Here is an 18,326-nt window from a genome sequence, read left to right as displayed (position 1 = left end):
CACGCCCTGACCTGGATGGCCCAGGCTAGCCTGATCTCGTCAGATCTCAGAAGCTAAGCAGGGTCAGCCCTGATTAGTATTTGGATGGGAGACCTCCAAGGAATACCAGGGTTGCTATGCAAAGGAAGGCACTGGCAAACCACCTCTGTCTCTTGCCATGAAAACCCCAAAAAGGGGTCGGCATAAGTCAGCTACGGCTTGACGGCACTTGACACACACACAATCATACCACATTCACAGGTAGCCCCAAAGGGCTTACATAAATATTAGATCCAGAAGAACTTATATAAGAAATTAGTATACAGGTATTGAATTTGTACCCTGTTTACATGAACATAAATCTTTGCCCTAAAAGGGCTAACATAACACTTATGGAGAGGATCCAACACTCCAATGCTTGCAGAAAAGCGACTTATGAGAGAACAACAAAGACTCTATTGTGATGAAAGCACGAGATGCTGAAGGGTTGAGGCTGAAAGCAGAGCAAGACAGCAAGGAAGAGTGTTTCAACTATCCTTCATCAGCTTGCCGAATCAACTTGCTGGTGGATCCATTGAAATTGACATGCAATCGCGTCAAGGTTTTGAAATTCCAATATAGCTGTGTACTTAAACCGGCTTTGGATCCTCTCCATAAGTGTTTATTTATTATTTATTATTTATTCAAGACCGTTTGATGCATGGTTTAAACTTCAGTTGAGTCTTATCAACATAGAGCCCAAGCACTGTTGTTCCCTTTAGTCTTACTAAGTTCAGCAGGGGTTTTTTGTTTCCTTTAGTATTCTTAACCTCCAGGTATTAGCTGGAGATCTGCTAATTCAACTGATCTCCAGCTTAGAGATGAGATCACCTGGAGAAAAATGGCCGATTTGGCCATTGGACTCTATGGCATTGAAGTCCCTCCCCTCCCCAAAACCCGCCCTCCTTAGTCTCTGCCCCCAAAACCTCGCGCCGGTGGCCAAGAGGGACCTGGCAACCCTAACGCCAGTTCTTTTTGCAAATACTACAGACGGCTAATTTCACTTTACACACACATCTGTCTTCTGCTGTCGCCGTCAGAGGATACAGAAGGGTATTTACCAAACCAGATTGTTCATTCTTTATTCATTTAACGGTCAGCTGCAACCTCGCAGAGAGCCGCAGAGATAAAAAGAAGGGCTTGACGCCAGAACAAACGCAACACACGCACACCTCCCGAATTGAGCCCGCATACCCACCGCGCGTGCGCACAGCAGGCCGCCGCGCGCGGACGAGGCCACCACAAGGCGCGCGCGCAGCTCCTCGGCTGCCCTGCGCTATCGGAAGCCGCATCCATCCGATTTATTTATTTATTTCCGCGCGGCGGAAGCGACGAGCTCGTTTCGGCCCTCGGCGCTTGCCGTCGTCCGGACGATACCAATCCCTTCTCTCCTCCGAGGGGCGGGAGATGGACGACGATGACGACCGGGCGCGTTCCGCAGCCGCCGCAGCAGCCGCCGCGAATCCCGCGTGGCGGCCGGCCGGCCGGAGAGGCTGAGGCTTTGGCAAGGCGGCGAGTGTGTGGGGGGGGGGGGAATCGCCCCAAATCTCGGAAAGCGCGGCGGCGGCCGAGGAGGCGAATGGTCGCGCCCCCCTCCTCTCCGCCCGCGCGGGGAGCTCCTGGGAAGGCAGTGGGCGGGGCTCAACGGGCAGCCGTGGCGGCTGGGTAATGGCAGCCCAGTGAGGAGGATCCGGGGCCGCGGTGGTGGCAGGAGGAGCCGCAGCCTGCGCGCAGCACGCGCCGTGTGGGCTGGCTGAGGAGGAGGACGAGGGGGGGGCGGGGAGGCGACACTGACCCGGGCCTCTCCTGTTGCCAGGTAACGGCGGCCGCGCGGGTGGGGCGCCGGGAGTCCACGCGCCCTCCGCTCCCTGCCCCCCCCCCCCAGCCGGCGACATTGCTTCCTCATGCGCCCTCCCCGGCCGCCGGCCCCTTCTTCTGCCCCTCCCCCGTCCCCCTGCAGGATACCTCCCTGGGCGCGTGGTGCAACCGCCACCCCCAGCTAGCACCCAGGATGGACCCCCTCTGCGACCCTCCAGCTCCCTTCCTGGGCGCGAGCGGGTGCTACTGATGTGCGCCATAGAGGTTATGTGTATATAAAGATAGATAGATAGATGGAGATCTATCTATCTATCTAAGTTGCGCTGCTTCCAGCAGGCTCTGCATCCCGAAAGAGTAGTCAGGGGCAAACAAGTCTACTTTGTGGGCTGGTATGTGTGTGCAGCCTTGCCCTGGATGGCCCAGGCTAGCCTGATCTCGTCAGATCTCAGAAGCTAAGCAGGGTTGGCCCTGGTTACTACCTGAATGGAGACCACCAAGGACTACCAGGGTTGCCGTGCAGAGGAAGGCCCTGGCAAACCACCTCTGTTAGTCTCTTGCCATGAAAACCCCAAAAGGGCTCACCATAAGTCGTCTGCGACTTGACAGCACTTTACACACATAAGTCCAGCGCTGTAACCTCTACTAACCACTTGAACACACTAGGGTTGCCAACCTCCAGGTGGTGGCTGGTGATCTCCTGTTAATACAACTGATCTCCAGGCGACAGAGATCAGTTCACCTGGAGAAAATGGCTGCTTTGGAAGGGGAACTCTATGGCATTATGCCCTGTTGAAGTCCCTCCCCACCCTCCTCAGGCTTCACCCCCAAATTCTCCAGGTATTTCCCAACCCAGAGCTGGCAACCCTAGAACACACTGGCAAACCGCCTCTGTTAGTCTCTTGCCATGAAAACCCCAAAAGGGGAAGCCATAAGTCGGCTGCGACTTGACGGCACTTTACACACACACGTGCTGGCAGCAGGGTTATGCCACCTCCTAAACCCAATCCCCCCCCCCCAACTCAGGAATGAGCCCTAAACATTTAACTACTTTAACTCTTCCATCTCTCATGGCTTTCCCTCAAAGAATCCTGGGAAATGCAGTACCGTGAAGAGACAGACGACCTTTAACGGAGCATTCTTCACACAAAGTTACTGTGTGGGCTGGTATGTGTGTGCAGCCTTGCCCTGGATGGCCCAGGCTAGCCTGGTCTGATTCAGATCTCAGAAGCTAAGCAGGGTCGGCCCTGGTTACTACCTGAATGGAGACCACCAAGGACTACCAGGGTTGTTGTGTAGAGGAAGGCAATGGCAGACCACCTCTGAACATCACTTGCCTTGAAAAACCCTACTGGGTCGCCATAAGTTGGCTGCGACTTGGCATTTTACGCACACACGTGTCTGTGTGCAACCACGTATGTGTAAGAGACGTATAAAGCTAAGAAGTATTTCCAGTTTAAAAAGCTGTTCAGTTGCACAACATCAGAAGTACAAGAGGGGAATAAGAGTTTAGCCCTTGAACAATTCCTGCTTTTTGCTTAGAGGATACTTTTAGGCTTTTAATTCTTGCACCTGTGTCTACAAGATGTCACCTTCAAGATAATTTTTTCTATCATCTGTATTCTTAGACTAATCATCTTGACTCCCAGGACCTAGTTTGCAATCTCTTGTTCCTGAGGAAGGCAGAAACACATACTTTTCTTCTGTCACCATCCATCCTCAACATATGTCCTCATTTCTTTTACTCTCTTCTCCACAATGCTGGGAAGGCAGAAGTGTTTTCCTTCAAAAGGTACATTAGAAGGTTATATTATGGAGGTAATAATTAGGAGGTAATAATATGGTAACACAAATTTTAGGACTAAGGGATGGTGTCCAAGGTGTTCTTTACATGCAGAAATGACCAAAAATGCTCTAATGCCGAAATATCACATGCCTCTGCCTTCTTCTTCCACTTTGTACATTTGATCAGGATGTCTTCAGCAGTGGAACTCGCAGAGGGGAATTTTTACTTTGATTAGATAGTAAATGAAAGTTGAGGTAAAGCTAAATTAAGTAGCTAAATACTTCAATAGGATTTAGCTTTGCAGAATCTCAAAACCATTTATGCACTTTTTCTACGTCTGTGCATAGGACAAATGTCATCGTGGCAATTTATACTGCAAGGCTGCTAATGATAGGACATTTTGGAGGTCATTAATTCAAAGAAGAAGAAGAGTTGGTTTTTATATGCCGACTTCCTCTACCACTTAAAGAAGAATCAAACCAGCTTACAATCACCTTCCCTTCCCCTCCCCAAAATAGACACCCTGTGAGGTAGGTGGGGCTGAGAGAGCTCAAAGAGAGCTGTGACTTGCCCAAAGTCACCCAGCTGGCTTCATGTGTAGGAGTGGGGAAACCAACCCGCTTCACCAGATTAGCCTCCGCCGCTCATGTGGAGGAGCGGGAAATCAAACCCAGTTCTCCAGATTAGAGTCCAGCACTCCAAACCACCGCTCTTAACCCCTACACCATTAGCTGTCATAGGGATGCCTGGAGTGACTTGATCAGTATAGGCGGCCACTTACTGAATTTATGCTTGTATTATTAGTATAGAGGTGGTTCTTCAGTATTGGAGTGACTTGATGGCACAATGACGCACACGCTCTCTTAGTTGTTGTTTTTTTAAGTGTAAATTCATGGTAGATAGGCATATCAGCAGCCATGATTGCTAAATGGACCCTCCATTTCCAGAGGGAGTGAAAAGCAGATGCCAGGGAAGGCTTATTACTATTGTGCGTTACTTGTGAGCATCCCAGAATCATCTGATTGGTCACTGTTGGAAACAGGATGCAGGATCTTTGGCGTGGTCTAGTACTGCTGCTGTTACACTTCTAATGTTCATTCTTTGGGACCTTCTTTCTGCCCTGGTGTTCTCTCTTTCTGCAAGTTCGCACAGTCCAAGGATGATTTAAGCACTCTTAGTTCCACCTCACTTCAGTCTTTTGTGTGAAGTGACCCTTAGGTGTGTGACCACAAGGTGATAATACTTCACAATAGATTAAAGATTGAATGTTGTAATTGTTCATTCAAAAGATATGCTAGGAAGTCTTAACTTGCTGATTTGCAGCGACCTGCATCCTGGGAAAAATATTAGTTGATTTAAAATAGTGAAGCTGTGTTTGTCTACATGTATGGATCAGGCTACCATGTGAGCTCAGTACTTGTAATGTATTTTAAATAACTATTTTTTCCCTTAAAGCAACTAGTCCATTCTACCACCACGATAACCCTACATGATCTTACTCCATTCACCTATTTGAGTGTTATGGTTTTGGAAATCAATTTTTTTAACACATTTGCTGATAATGAGTGTCATGCAGGGCATTGTGTTTGGTAAAACTGCTCTCTAATTCCTTTGAGGGAGCAGAAATAATTTGATTCCTAGAGCAATCAACCTTATCAGTTTAATCTTGTTTCACAGGTATGCTCGAGTAACTTGAACTAACATTGGTATCACTGTTTTGTGTGGATACAGAGAAATATTGAATATGCTACACCCAAAGAGTTTAGCATTGACCAAATAGCCTTTGTTTTGTCAGATCACAATGTATGTACATGTGACAGCATAAATTTAATTGACTCAGCGATAAAAGCATTTTTGCTGGTTAGGTTTAGATTATCAAGGAAAATGTAGTCTGGCTCTACAAATATTGGTTCTAGCCCGTGCATTTTGTCCTGCTTCCCGCCCCCTTTTGTTTATAATATGTGTATGTTGAAGAAGAAAAAAGTTCCAGCATTTAGAAATATTCTTTTATTTAATTAAGTAATTGTAATATTTGATACTATACCTGTCATCTGACAAATACATGTGCATATTCTAGTCCTTGCGTTCTGTGGAAATAGTCTAACCTTGTAGTAGTTACATCAAAGGGGAAATCTGCACATTAGTGCTTGAGTGGTTCTTGAAAGATGATGTCCTACTTTGGCACAGGCTTACAAAAATGAGGTGATACTTTCCGGTCCTTGTTCAAAAACTATAGCAACCTTGCACTGTGCCGGCTTACCCACCATAGCAAGCAGCCTCATGCTCCTGCACATTGGGTTCTTGCTGCCACTCAATGGATCAGCATGAGTAAAAGGGGGGGCAGTGGTGGGTGATGCTGAGATGCCACTTCCGGTTGCATGCCCAAACGTTGGCATCAGAGCATCATGTTCTTGGAATTTCCCAAATCAGCATGGTCTTCACCACCCCCAGTGCTCTTAGGGGCTACCAGGGGTGCCAACCCTACACTGTGCTTACAATCTACCACTATTTGAGTCCAAGGTCAGAGCAGTTGTATCAAAGGCTTCCTCTTAACTGCTGAAGACACTGAGGGTCCGCTTGTGTGAGCTCACATTCCCTCTTCAGCAGGAATTTCCCCATCTTGCATTAACCACAGATAAAGAGTATGTTGGCACTAGTATTAATGTACCCAGTTCAGTTCTGAAATACTGTTCATACAGACTACTGTATGACTTGCATTAAATCCAGACTTCCATTTTAAACCAGTTATGCTTAAGAAGGTAGAAAGTCTTTTGTAGATTTTAAAATCAATATTTTTAATCCCACCATAGCCGTTACTGCAGTTACAGCTGACCAGAGTTGTCATATAGCCAGGACTTGAAACCAGCTGTTAAGACAAGAGCAGGGAACTCATTTCCAAGAGGATAAGAGAGTGCTTGAGCACTCCTGCAGCTGGTTCTCATCTCTTCACCTCAGTTAAGGAGAAGTCTGTGCTACGTCTGTAAACACCTCTGTAGAAACTGGTGTAGTTACAGGTTGGAATTGCTTAAGAAGGGTTTTTTTGGGGGTACAGTTGAAGACCAGACTAAGCTCAGATGACATTTCTGTTGGTTTGTTAAATGCAGCTTTGGACCCCCCCTGTAGTCTTCCATTAAACCCTTGAAAGCTTCAGTTTCCTTGGAAATGATTGTGTATTGCAAGAGAGCAACTGAAACAATTAAGACGCTTTTTCTAGGCTCTTTGTTGTTCTAGGCTTTTGTATGCTTACCTTGGAAATGCCTCAGTAGCACTGCCTTGTTTGAAATTTGACATGATCTTTCCAGACTCTTCCCAGGGACATTTCTCGTTTGAATTATGTTTCTTGTAAAGTGGTCTCTAGTGTGCTCTTTCTCCCTCTTACCCACATGCTTTTTGTTGTGTGCATGGCAACAATGTGGATCACGTGATTTTAGGACATCTCAGCGGGTAGAACGTTACTGTGATTGCTGAGGAAGTACCGCAGAGTAGCCTTCCAATAGAAAAATACCAGTAAGAGCACCAGCAAAAATCAGCTTCTTCCGTTGGGCTAGGGGACATTATCTAGAATTCTCAGCTGTGGTGGATGAAGTGATCATATGTGGTTAAAGGAAAGAGCTGAGTAATAAAGGAGCACTATTGGCTAATTTTGGGAACTAACAGTTTTAATTTCTTTTCTTTCTTTTTTCAGATTAACTCTTAACGCCCCACAATGTCCTTGAAACCACGAGTGGTTGATTTCGATGAAACATGGAACAAACTTCTTACAACAATTAAAGCTGTTGTTATGTTGGATTATGTTGAAAGAGCTACGTGGAATGACCGCTTCTCGTATCCTTTAAGCAGAACACGGACTCTTTGTTTTCACACATTTTGGATTTGGCAGAACCTTACACACGTTGGGTCTGATATACTGCCGGCTAGAATAACACGTTCCTGAAGTGACCTTGCATTTTAACTGGTTCGGTGAAAGTGAGAAACTGCTGCTCCATGTACAAATTCTGTTGCCAGAAATTTTATATGTGCTAGAATGAGAAAAGTTTGAATTGATCATCTGTCACAACTGCAGTTGAGTTAGAATGAATTCTGAGGACCATCTTAGTGGATCGGCTTGTGTTCATCGTTTTGCGTTGTTTGTTGCACACGCAACATATAGCTTCTCATTAGTCCCAAGCAAGCATCTTATTGGCATGTAGGCCCCTGACTGAATTCCTCTTCAGTCTCACTGCAGAGTAAGGTTGCCAGCTCCAGGTTGGGAAATACCTGGAGATTTTGGGGGTGTGGGGGCTGAGCCTGAGGAGGGCGGGGCTTGTGGAGGGGAGGAACCATAGAGTCCAATTGCCAAAAGCAGCCGTTTTCTCCAGGTGAACTGATCTCTATCAGGTGGAGATTAGTTGTGATAGTGGGAGATCTCCAGCTGCTACCTGGAGGTTGGCAACCCTACTGCAGAGCCTTTTTAACTTAGCAGTTCTTGATATCTGGGCCACAGTTGCAAACTTCCTCTTCTGTTGGGGTTTTTGCTCCATTGATTAGCATCTCTTCAGCTCAGTTCTGCCACTGAAGCTCAAACAGGATTCCATTCTAAGAGCAGCCATTTGCTTAAACTAAATTTTCACTTAAAATGACTGCAGAGAGCTTGAGCATTGGTTCAGTCTGATAAGAAGTACAGCTGTGCTATTTCTATCTCTTCTGTTTTCTTGGATGCTGTTAGCGGTATTTCCCCAGCCAAGCTAAACATTGTCTGAGTATGTCCTCATCAGAATGCATTTCCTGGGGTAGTGTCTAAGTTCTTGTAACCGACTGTAGACAAGCTGTAACGTGTCCAGAGGAGGGCAACAAAGATGGTAAGGGGTCTGGAGACCAAATCCTATGAGGAAAGGTTGAAGGAGCTGGGTATGTTTAGCCTGAAGAGGAGAAGACTGAGAGGGGATATGATAACCATGTTCAAATATTTGAGGGGCTGTCATATAGAGGACGGTGCTGAGTTGTTTTCTGTTGCCCAAGAAGGTCGGACCAGAACCAACGGGTTGAAATTAAATCAAAAGAGTTTCCGTCTAGACATTAGGAAGAATTTTCTAACAGTCAGAGCGGTTCCTCAGTGGAACAGGCTTCCTCAGGAGGTGGTAAGCTCTCCTTCCCTGGAGGTTTTTAAGAAGAGGTGAGATGATTCTGTGACCTTAGGCAGATGATGAGAGGGAGGGCATCTTGGCCGCCATCTGGTCACTAGGGGTGTGGGGGGGTAGTTGTGAATTTCTTGCTTTGTGCAGGGGGTTGAACTTGATGACCCTGGTGGTCCCTTCCAACTCTATGATTCTGTGTAGTGTAAGTTAGGCCCGCTGTGGGTTTTTGCACAATGTGGAGATCCCTGCTTGCAGGTGAAGCAGAGGGAAAGGCAGAACTGCGCATCTGGCTGATGGTGATGGAGACTGGCCACTTGGATCTTTCAAACGCTCTTGACTTAATGCGTGACCCTTCCATCAGTATACGAGAGTGGGTCACTGTTCCCTAATGTCAAAAGTAATCATACTTAGAAAGTGACTGCAGTGGAGTAGGGACAGTGGCACTCCTTAGGGAATGTGCAGTGCAGCAGAAAAACATCCCCTTCTTTTACAGTGTATTCATGTTGATGGGTTTGATTTGCTGTGGCTCACAAGGGGTGTGTTGGGGGGTGAGAAATCTCTTATAATTTATACATAGATTCAAACAAGTTGTCCTGGCTCCACAGTTGTCTTTCCGTTGCTCAGCTGAAGCCTGAATATGTTGATCTTTAGAGCAGAGTTTAATTAGTAGGCAACTTTCTTGAGTCTGAAAGCACGATGAATATGCTTCGGGCACTATGCACAGTACAGTTCCTTTTGAAAAGAGCAACGGAAGATTATGTGATACTTTATTTAAAGCCGTGACTCGCTGTTAGTTACCTTTTGACCTTCACATCTCCTCTGCCCGAACCTCTGCAGAAATGAGATATTTTTGGCACTGCTTCAGCATGTGCTGACCTGAGAGCCAGTGGGTCACATATGACATATATTAACGCTGCTGCTAGAAATAAGGGAGTTTTTATGTCTTTAGCCATACTGAAATAGAACGTGTAGATGCTCACGTGACAAAACTCAAACTATAGAACATACGATCATGGAGCATCCAATAGTTAATGAGCCGTGGGCCAATTTAATTACTCCTTTATTTAAAAATTTGAAAATGTCCAATGAGACATCTGGTGGTACAAGGGCGCAGGCGACGTGGCTATTATCGGATATTAATGATTCTGTTACTCTGTGGCAAAATGTATAGGAGCAATGATTAAATATCAGATGAATAGCACAAAGGCATTTTTTGTTTCTTTTCTGTTGAAGGCTATAGCTGTATGAACAGTGATAGATAGGTCTTCTTTATAGAAAACTGGTTTTACTTTCTCTTTTGGATGACTTTCTCCATGTATTAATGCAGATATTGTTCCCAAGCTTCCAAATCAATGTAGGCTATGGCAAGAAAGGATTTCTGGTGTGGGAGCCTTCTAACACAACCCCAAGGGGTTCTAAAAATCTTTCATTTTCTCCTAGAAAATAACTCCTCTTCCCCCCCCCCCCCCAGCATCTGCATTCATCTCTGAGGGTTTATCTTGGATTTCTTCTAGGAACTATTGGATAGCTTTTTATGAGATCTCTTACTGTACTCTTAGCCATCTGTTTACCATTGCTCTGCTGGAAACCCCAGCTCTCTGTGTCACTTTTAGGTACTTAGACCCCAGTCATCTTTGAACTGCAGAGTTATTGCTTGAACACATGTTGGTTTTGAACTAAACCCTGAGGAACATAGAATAATCTCTGGAGGAGAGGCAGTGTGGTGTAGCGTTTGGACTAGGATCTGGGAGATTTGGGTTCAAGACCCCACTCGGTCACTGAACTTGCTGGAACAGTCACTCTCAGCTGAATGTACCTCACCGGATTGTTAGGAGGCAACAGGAGAGGTAGAACGGTATATGCCACCCTGACCTTTGGAGGAAGGGTAGGATGGAAATGTATTAGATAGGATCGTTTTGTTTTAAGAGCCAGACTGAACCTTTCAGATGACAGGTAAAGCTGGGAGGGAATTGACATTGAACAGGAAACAATGTTTAGGTAACAGAATCAGAAATATCTGGGAGAGCTTCCTGGGGAGGCAGAGATGCTTCAGTAGGGTCCAAAAATTCAACTGATCTGGAAGCCTGATGATCAAAGGAACCTTAACCTTCAGGTGAACTGCAGGGAATTTAAAGATGTGGCGATACACACTGTTGTACCATGAAGTGATCTCTTATTATGCCCTCTGCCTTCTCCAGTGGGGTCCCTTAAGATTAGCATGGAGTTCTGGTAACTTATCCCAGGTTCCTCCATTTCCTGGGCCGAAGGAGCAAGTGAAAGTATATTTGAACATTTTGTCTCCACTGTTCCGAATTATTTATTTACTTAATTTTATATCCTGTCTTTCCCCCCAATGGGAACCCAAAGCGGCTTACATCGGTCTCCTCTACTCAGTTTTATCCTCACAACAACCCTGTGAGGTAAGTTAGGCTGAGAGTGCGTGACTCTCACCCAGTAAGCTTCCATGGCAGAGTAGGATTTCGAACCTGAGTTTCCCAGATCTTGTCAGACGCTGTATCCACTGGCATTTGTTGATTTCGTTACTAATTATTTGTGAAAGCTACTCGGAGCATAAATGAAGTCTTAGGATTTTCAAGTTTTCTGGCAATGCAGAGAAAGCTTTGCAATATTTAGAGTAGTCTTTATGGGTGCTATTTATTTTTTAAAAAGCTAAATTCCTGCAAATGCTAACATTTATCCACTGCTGTTCTTGTTGCTGTTTTGTTCCCTGGTTACATAATTGCTCTAGCAAAGTTCAGACGGTACGTTCAAATAATAGTGGCCTTTCCTCATGTTTAGCTTCTGGAAAATCCTTGTTTGTTTCACCGCTTTGTGTTTTGGTTGGTTTTACCCTGTCAGACAACTTGACAGTATGTTTTTGTACGAGTAATGATGACATGGATGCCATTGGGCATTTTATAACGAAGAGATGGCCCTCTTCCTTGTGTTTTCCAGGAAGGCTTTAAAGGGGATGGGGGGGAAATAGACTTTTTTCTGGACACTCTGTAGATCTCAGGAGTTTTGTCGTTGCTTTTTCCGGAGAGCCATGTGTTATGCACATGGCTGGCCACCATGTTGTTAGTGATAAGCATTCAGAGGAACCTGGCATGGTGAGGAATGACCTCCTTGAAAACTCAATGTTTACACTGATCAAAAATGTTGTGCAAGATACTGCAGCTGCTTTGTCTTGAATGTGATAGCTGCACAAAAGGCCTCTTAGATTTTGTTTTTCAATGTGTAAGGTGTGTGCACAGTAGGATTAACTGTGCTTCCTTCTCAATGATTGAGTGGAGGGAAGTCAGGAATTTTAGGTTAGTGTGTTAAGTTATAAGAAGAGTCCTCCACTTGCATGACAGATTTGTTTGGTGCTTAGTGATGTGAAGTCTGGAACTGCTTCTTGCTCTACCTACATCCGTATCCCTCAAGATACTGGGTTTGCTTAAGTGTTGGGTTTCCATTCACAGGAGGCACTCTTCTCAGTTGAATGAAATCTTTTTTACCTCCCCCTCCAGCCCATTGAGACCCCGAAATGATCACTTGTCCCTCTCCCCCCACCCCGTGGAGCAGCATTTTGGGGAGAGCAGCAGGTTGCAGCAGCAGGCAGAGAAGAGTTCTGCTTGGTTATGTTAATGGTCATGTTTTCTGTCAGTTCAGAAATTGTAGTTTGGAACCAGTCCTAGATTTGCTTGCAGTTCACTTTAAATAGAGCTTAATAACTAATAGATCATGTGCTGTATTCCATGCACACGTGGTTGAAAAGCCACATTCCCAGTGCCGTCCTTCCTCCTCTCTCCCCCAAAAATGTTCCAGCAGGTTGTGAACTTTCAAGTGTTCAGGGAGCAATCCTGCAGAGGTCTACTCAGAAGTAAGGACCATTTTATTCATTGGGGCTTACTCTCAAGAAACTGTTCTTAGGATTGGAACCTTAGTGCAGCACAGTGGGCTTGTAGCTAGAAGGGCAAATCTGCAACCTCTCCTTATACTTGGAGAACCACTACCGGCACATGGATAGGCCTCTTTGATATCCAGCAAAGTTTTGTTGCGTGTGTTTTAAATTCATCGGATTTTAAGAACTTCAAAAGTTTGTTTCAACCTTGACTTCAGGCCCAGGGACATTTATGCTTTATGTGTGGCCTATCCTGAACCCCTTGGGGAGAGACTTTATATGGAAACTAAAAATTTTTTGGAAAATCATGTACGCCATTTGCACAAGGTAACTACAAAGTACAAAATGCAAGCCTTTATTCGCTCTGTTTTGTAGCAGAATTCTGTAGGTGGGTTTCCACAGTGAAGTGAAAGGGCAGGATTTCATAATAAGCTTTTCTGCTGGGTGAAAAAAAGGAAGGAGGCATCCTCTTTGATCCACTCAAGATGGCTGAGCATCGCGGGGACTGTGTGTACAAAAGCCACGTGGGGTTTGGGCTGCAATATGGGGGAGATGGAGTGGGGAAACTGGCTGGATCCAGCCCATGATATACGTGGTTTCACAGCTGATTAAATGATGCCGTTGTGTTTTTATCCCCCCCCCCAAAAAAGGGGTTGTGATATACAGGAATATTAAACGGACACCAATGATATTTCTAAATCAGTATTTAAAAATATTACAAATAGGGTTAAAACAATTTATTGTTAGCATTTGAAATGTAAAGTTACTGTAGAGCAGATAATTGACCTGACTTTGTTTTCCTTCCTAGAGAGTTCTAGACTCTGAAGAACAAGTACTGGTAATGTATCATAGATATTGGGATGAATACAGTAAAGGGGCAGACTATATGGACTGTTTATACAGGTAAGTTTTGGGGGGAAGGGTTTTAAACTATAATAGATTAAAAAACAATATCTTATAGAAGGGCTGAAGCTATTAGGGAAATTGAAACAAATTAGAATTTGGCTTCAAGAGAGATACTTGGAATAAGAGAGCCAGCGTGGTGTGATGGTTAAGAGCAGCGGATGCTAACCTGGAGAACCTGGTTCGATTCCCCACTCCTCCACATGAAGCCTGCTGGGTGACCTTGGGCCAGTCATGGTTCTCTCAGAACCCTCTCAGCCCACACGGAGGCAGGCAATGGCAAACCACCTCTGAACATCTCTTGCCTTGAAAACTGTGCGGGTTCGCCATAAGTCAGCTGTGACTTCACAGCACGTTCCACCACCACTTGGAATAAGATAATGGCGTGTATCATATACTTACCAGTGGCAGCATTGTTTGAGAGAGAGAATGGAATACTTACAGAACATATCATGTAACTGTACTGTGGGGGGAAAAGAATAGGCTATAAAAAACAGGCTCACATAGGGTTTAGATCACTGTTACTCGAGAGGGGGCCATAATTCATAAGGTTATTGGGGGCAGCAATGCAGTAATGTAGTGAAAAAGATGTGAGCCCCTGTACCCCACAGACAACCTCCACTATGAACCAGTCCTTCCACATGAGTTCCTGAGAGCCAGCATGGTGTAATGGTTAGGTCAGACTGGGATCTGGGAGACCCAGGTTCGAATCCCCACTCCGCTATGGATGTTTCCTGGGTGACCTTGGGCCAGTCATGCACCCTCAGCTACCTACTTCACAGGGTTGTTGTGAGGATAAAATGGAGGAAGGGAGAACGATGTAAACTGGTTTGGGTTCTATTGGGAAGAAAAACAGAGTGTAAATATCTAACTAAGTATATAGATTTTCAAGAAGTCTGTTTCCTCCCCCCCCCCCCCCAATTATAAATTGGTGGAAGGTGACACAAGCCAGACCTGTATGGATACTCATGAGGAGAGCCAAGTCCTCACAGGAAGCTGTCTGTATGATTGCTCATCCAACATGTTACTGCATTGCTTCCTATGTTGAATGTATTGCTTCCTATTTCATCCATGTAAATGTGACCATAATTGCGCTGCTGGTTTGGTTGCAAAGAAAACTCTTCCCCGCTATCTAAGAACAGTTGAATAATGAAAAGAGTTGCAAAAGAACAGTTGAATTTTAAAGAGGATACTTAATGTGTTGAAGTGTACAGCATCCTCCAGTGAAGGGAGGTCAAGTTATTTGAAATGCATTTTAATTTTGGGGCTTCAGACATCACAGGTATACTGGGTACTTGGCTAGATGGAAAGTGAAGAGGTTTGGAATTACTGAAACAGAATTCACAGAGGCACGAGCACAAAAATCTTTACTGGCTGTCACAGTTTCCATTTGCCCTCTGGACCAGCTGCACTTTTTAAAGGCATACAGTGCATACAGTACAATCAGATTCCTGTTGTTTTTAAACAGGGCTAAATATATCTACAGATTGATCTGTCTGTATTTAGACTTCAAATCATTTAAGGGGACATGGTAGCACAGAGCAATAGTTTTTCAAGAGGGTGTGCATACCTACTGGAAAGTAACCTGTTTCTCAGGTAGGTGCAACACTGTCAGTTGTAAGAAAAGGAACAGTGCTTCTTGCTATGTCTCTCCATTATAAGGGGTTGAGTGTAGGGAAAATGCAGGGCCATTCTGTTGAAGTCGTCACATTCCCCTAGACAAAACCTGGAAGTGGAACCTTAAATCAGGGACTTGACCTATGATTTCGTACAGCGATAGCAGCTGTTTATGATGGGTTTTGGAGTACACCAGGTGGGAAAACAGCTGGTGGAGATACATTCTTATACCGATGAAGCTGGCTTTGAATGATTCCTCTTCAGAAGAATTTAACGATCCAGAACTGCAAAATAAAAGTTGGAACCAGAGTTTGGCTACTTTTTCCATATTGTAGGTTTCAAACTACAGGTTGAGTATCCCTTACTCAAAATGCTTTTCAGATTTTTCTGTACTTTGGAATATTTGCATATATATAATGAGAGATCTTGGGGACCCAAGTCTAAACACGAAATTCATTAATGTTTTATATACACCTTATACACATAGCCTGAAGATAATTTTATACAATATTTCGTGCATGTGGGGCATCGTGGGGAACCTGCTGTCAGCGCACCAGGCCTGCACATGTGCAATTTTATTACCCTTTGTGGGCGCTCAAAAACGTTTGGCTTTTTGGTGAATTTTGGATATTGGATTTCCAGATAAGGGATGCTCAACCTGTATAAATCATTTTTGCTGCTCTCTAGTTTCGTAGTATTTTTTTAAAAAAAACATAAGATACTAAAGCAGAGACATGGATCTGTAACTCCGGTCTAATCTGCATTGTATGGGACAATAATATGGCTAGTGTGCTGTTACTCCTGTCCCGTTCCTACAACTATAAGATTCTGATGATGATAATGTGTACATATAATTATTTTCTGTCTCCCAAAAACTAAAGATAAGGTGTTTTTTTAAATGATGACCTAAGTCAGTTTCCCTCTTAAGTTCTCTACCAAACTCGTTATGTTTTCAGATACCTCAATACACAGTTTATTAAAAAGAACAAATTAACTGAAGCTGATCTTCAGTATGGCTATGGAGGTGTGGACATGAGTGAGCCGTTGATGGAGATTGGTGAGGTAGGTGTTTTGGAAAAGTAGTTTCAAGAAGTAAATGTGAAATGTATGTTAAAAAGAACTCTGTATTGTGCCGTTGCAGCAATCTCTTCCTTTCAGAACAGGATAACATGTTTTCATTTCAGGTCCTTGTAGTCCAGTGTAGAGAATATTCTTTGCTTCAGGTCTTCAAAAGGGTACAGATTAAGACAGGGGTGTCAAACATAAGGCCAGGGGCCAGATACGGATCCTTGAAAACTCTTATCCGGCCCGCGAGCCAGCCAAGGCAGGCCCACCCTGCTGCTGAGGGGTCAGTTATCAGAGACTGTTAAATAAAAGAAAATACTGTAAGAGTGTTATTGTTTTAAGCATGCTTGTATTTTAAGTTAAAAAAAATAAAGTAAAAAATAGTATCATTAATTGGCTTTGAATGTATCTTCTGTAAAGTTTGTATCTCTGGTACCTGGCATTAAATTTTATGGTGCACATGGCCCAGCCTGATCAAGTGATATTGATGTCATTTCCGGCTCTTGTAACGAATGAGTTAAACGCCCCTGGATTAAGACATCGAGTACTTTATTGGTTTATGGCTTGCCTCGGTAGACTTAACCCAGAACTGCTACTTATTGGTGGCTTGTCCAAGTTAATTGAGGCTGTGTCGTGGCTAGGACTGGTGGGTGCAGAAGCAGCAATCATGGATTGCCGGGGTGTGACTTTAACAAAGTGTTAATTTTAATGAAACGGTTGAAATGCAGAGCATAAAAGTTTTGATACTAGCCTCTGTGATCTGAAGCAGAAGAGAGTAAGTTAAAACACATTGGCTTGATTCCGCTGAACATCCCCCCCCCCCTTGCCACAGCAATTTCTGGAGATCCCCAGGAATAGAGTGAAGGGAATGTCAAAGGTCTGCAGCAGGAGGCAGGAACTAATGAAAATCTCCTCCCCCACCCCCTGGAAATGTTGAGCAGGATCCAAGGTAGAAACCAAGTTGTGATGATCTCTCAGTATACCATATTCTTGTATACTGGGAAATCTCTGAACCTATGCTGTGTGTCCTGAATCGCTTGGGTTTCTAGATTTCACATAGAATTGGATCAACTGAGGAAGTGCTAGGGCCGCTCATACATTTTGTTTTCATACTCGCAAACATAATACGTGCATACATGGAAAAGTACTTGATGGACAGCCAGGATTGGCCATAGTTTCTTGACTCATGCACAGAGACCCCCTTTGCCATTGTGGCCTTAGCAAGTACATAGTGCTAACTCTGCTCGTAGTCCGTTCCATGTTTTTCAAAGACTTTTCCCATATCTGTTTGGAAAGCATCCTTTAGAAGGCTTTGTCCCCTTGTTTAAGCCATGTATTTTGACGACACATCCTGGGTTTGACTTATGAACTGTTTAAATTTGGGCTAGGTTTAGGCAGCTAACAGTGCATCCTAACCAGAGTTACAGCCTTCCAACCCCATTTACTTCAGTGGACTTAGAAGGGTGTATCTCTATTTAGGATTGAGCTGTTGGGCTAATCTGACGGGGTGCCAGCATTCAGTATTGCCTGTATTGTGTCTAATTAGTTTGGTTGACATGATGCGTATTTTATGATACTTCCAATCTGCCAGAGCCCTTGGCCTCGGGCAAGTTAAAAATCTAAAGGAATGACTGATCTGTGCCTGACCTGTTTGTATTGTGTATTTGTCACAACAGCTAGCACTTGATATGTGGAGGAGATTAATGATTGAGCCCTTACAGGCTGTCCTCATTCGAATGCTCCTCCGTGAAATCAAAAAGTAAGTGCTTTCTTCAACTTGGGGCAGGGTGGGGTTCTAACTGTTGTGTCTAAGCGTGTTATTTATTGTACCAGCCTGAGCGTTGTGTTTGGCGCTTAATTAAGCAGAAACTGTGCGGTTGGCTTGTTTGTTCATTGTAGTTGAACTAATTGTAACTGTTTTAAAAAGTTGGCATCGTGCCCAAGCAAAACAATCTTCTGAGATGTGAAAATTGCCTGCAAAAGCCAGAAATGTGCGCGAGCAAGCAGCAGATGGCATCAGAGTGCTCGAGTCAGTGTTCACTTCTGTTGCTTAATGGCAGAACTTTGAGCTTGATCTCTCAGGTGCTTCAGACAGCGGCCTGAATATTTGAATCTTTCTATC

At 44.4% G+C, this 18,326-nt stretch overlaps 1 protein-coding gene across 1 annotated transcript in view; it reads left to right on the top strand.

Moving 5' to 3' along the window:
• The first annotated feature begins 1,788 nt into the window (after positions 1-1,788).
• The window catches only part of CUL2 (cullin 2), a 48,957-nt gene continuing 32,419 nt past the window's right edge, over positions 1,789-18,326 (top strand). Inside the window, exons 1-6 of the mRNA XM_056857538.1 lie at positions 1,789-1,834; positions 7,305-7,444; positions 12,844-12,946; positions 13,428-13,522; positions 16,096-16,201; positions 17,881-17,963. Of these exons, the coding sequence (XP_056713516.1) occupies positions 7,326-7,444; positions 12,844-12,946; positions 13,428-13,522; positions 16,096-16,201; positions 17,881-17,963 (506 nt within the window). The 5' untranslated portion in view covers positions 1,789-1,834; positions 7,305-7,325. The remainder of the gene's footprint in view (positions 1,835-7,304; positions 7,445-12,843; positions 12,947-13,427; positions 13,523-16,095; positions 16,202-17,880; positions 17,964-18,326) is intronic.

The sequence above is a fragment of the Euleptes europaea genome, chromosome 11 (assembly GCF_029931775.1).
Source record: "Euleptes europaea isolate rEulEur1 chromosome 11, rEulEur1.hap1, whole genome shotgun sequence".
NCBI classification, from domain to species: Eukaryota; Metazoa; Chordata; class Lepidosauria; order Squamata; family Sphaerodactylidae; genus Euleptes; species Euleptes europaea.
The sequence above is the reverse complement of the archived record's forward strand: the minus strand, read 5'-3'. Positions and strand labels throughout refer to the sequence as shown.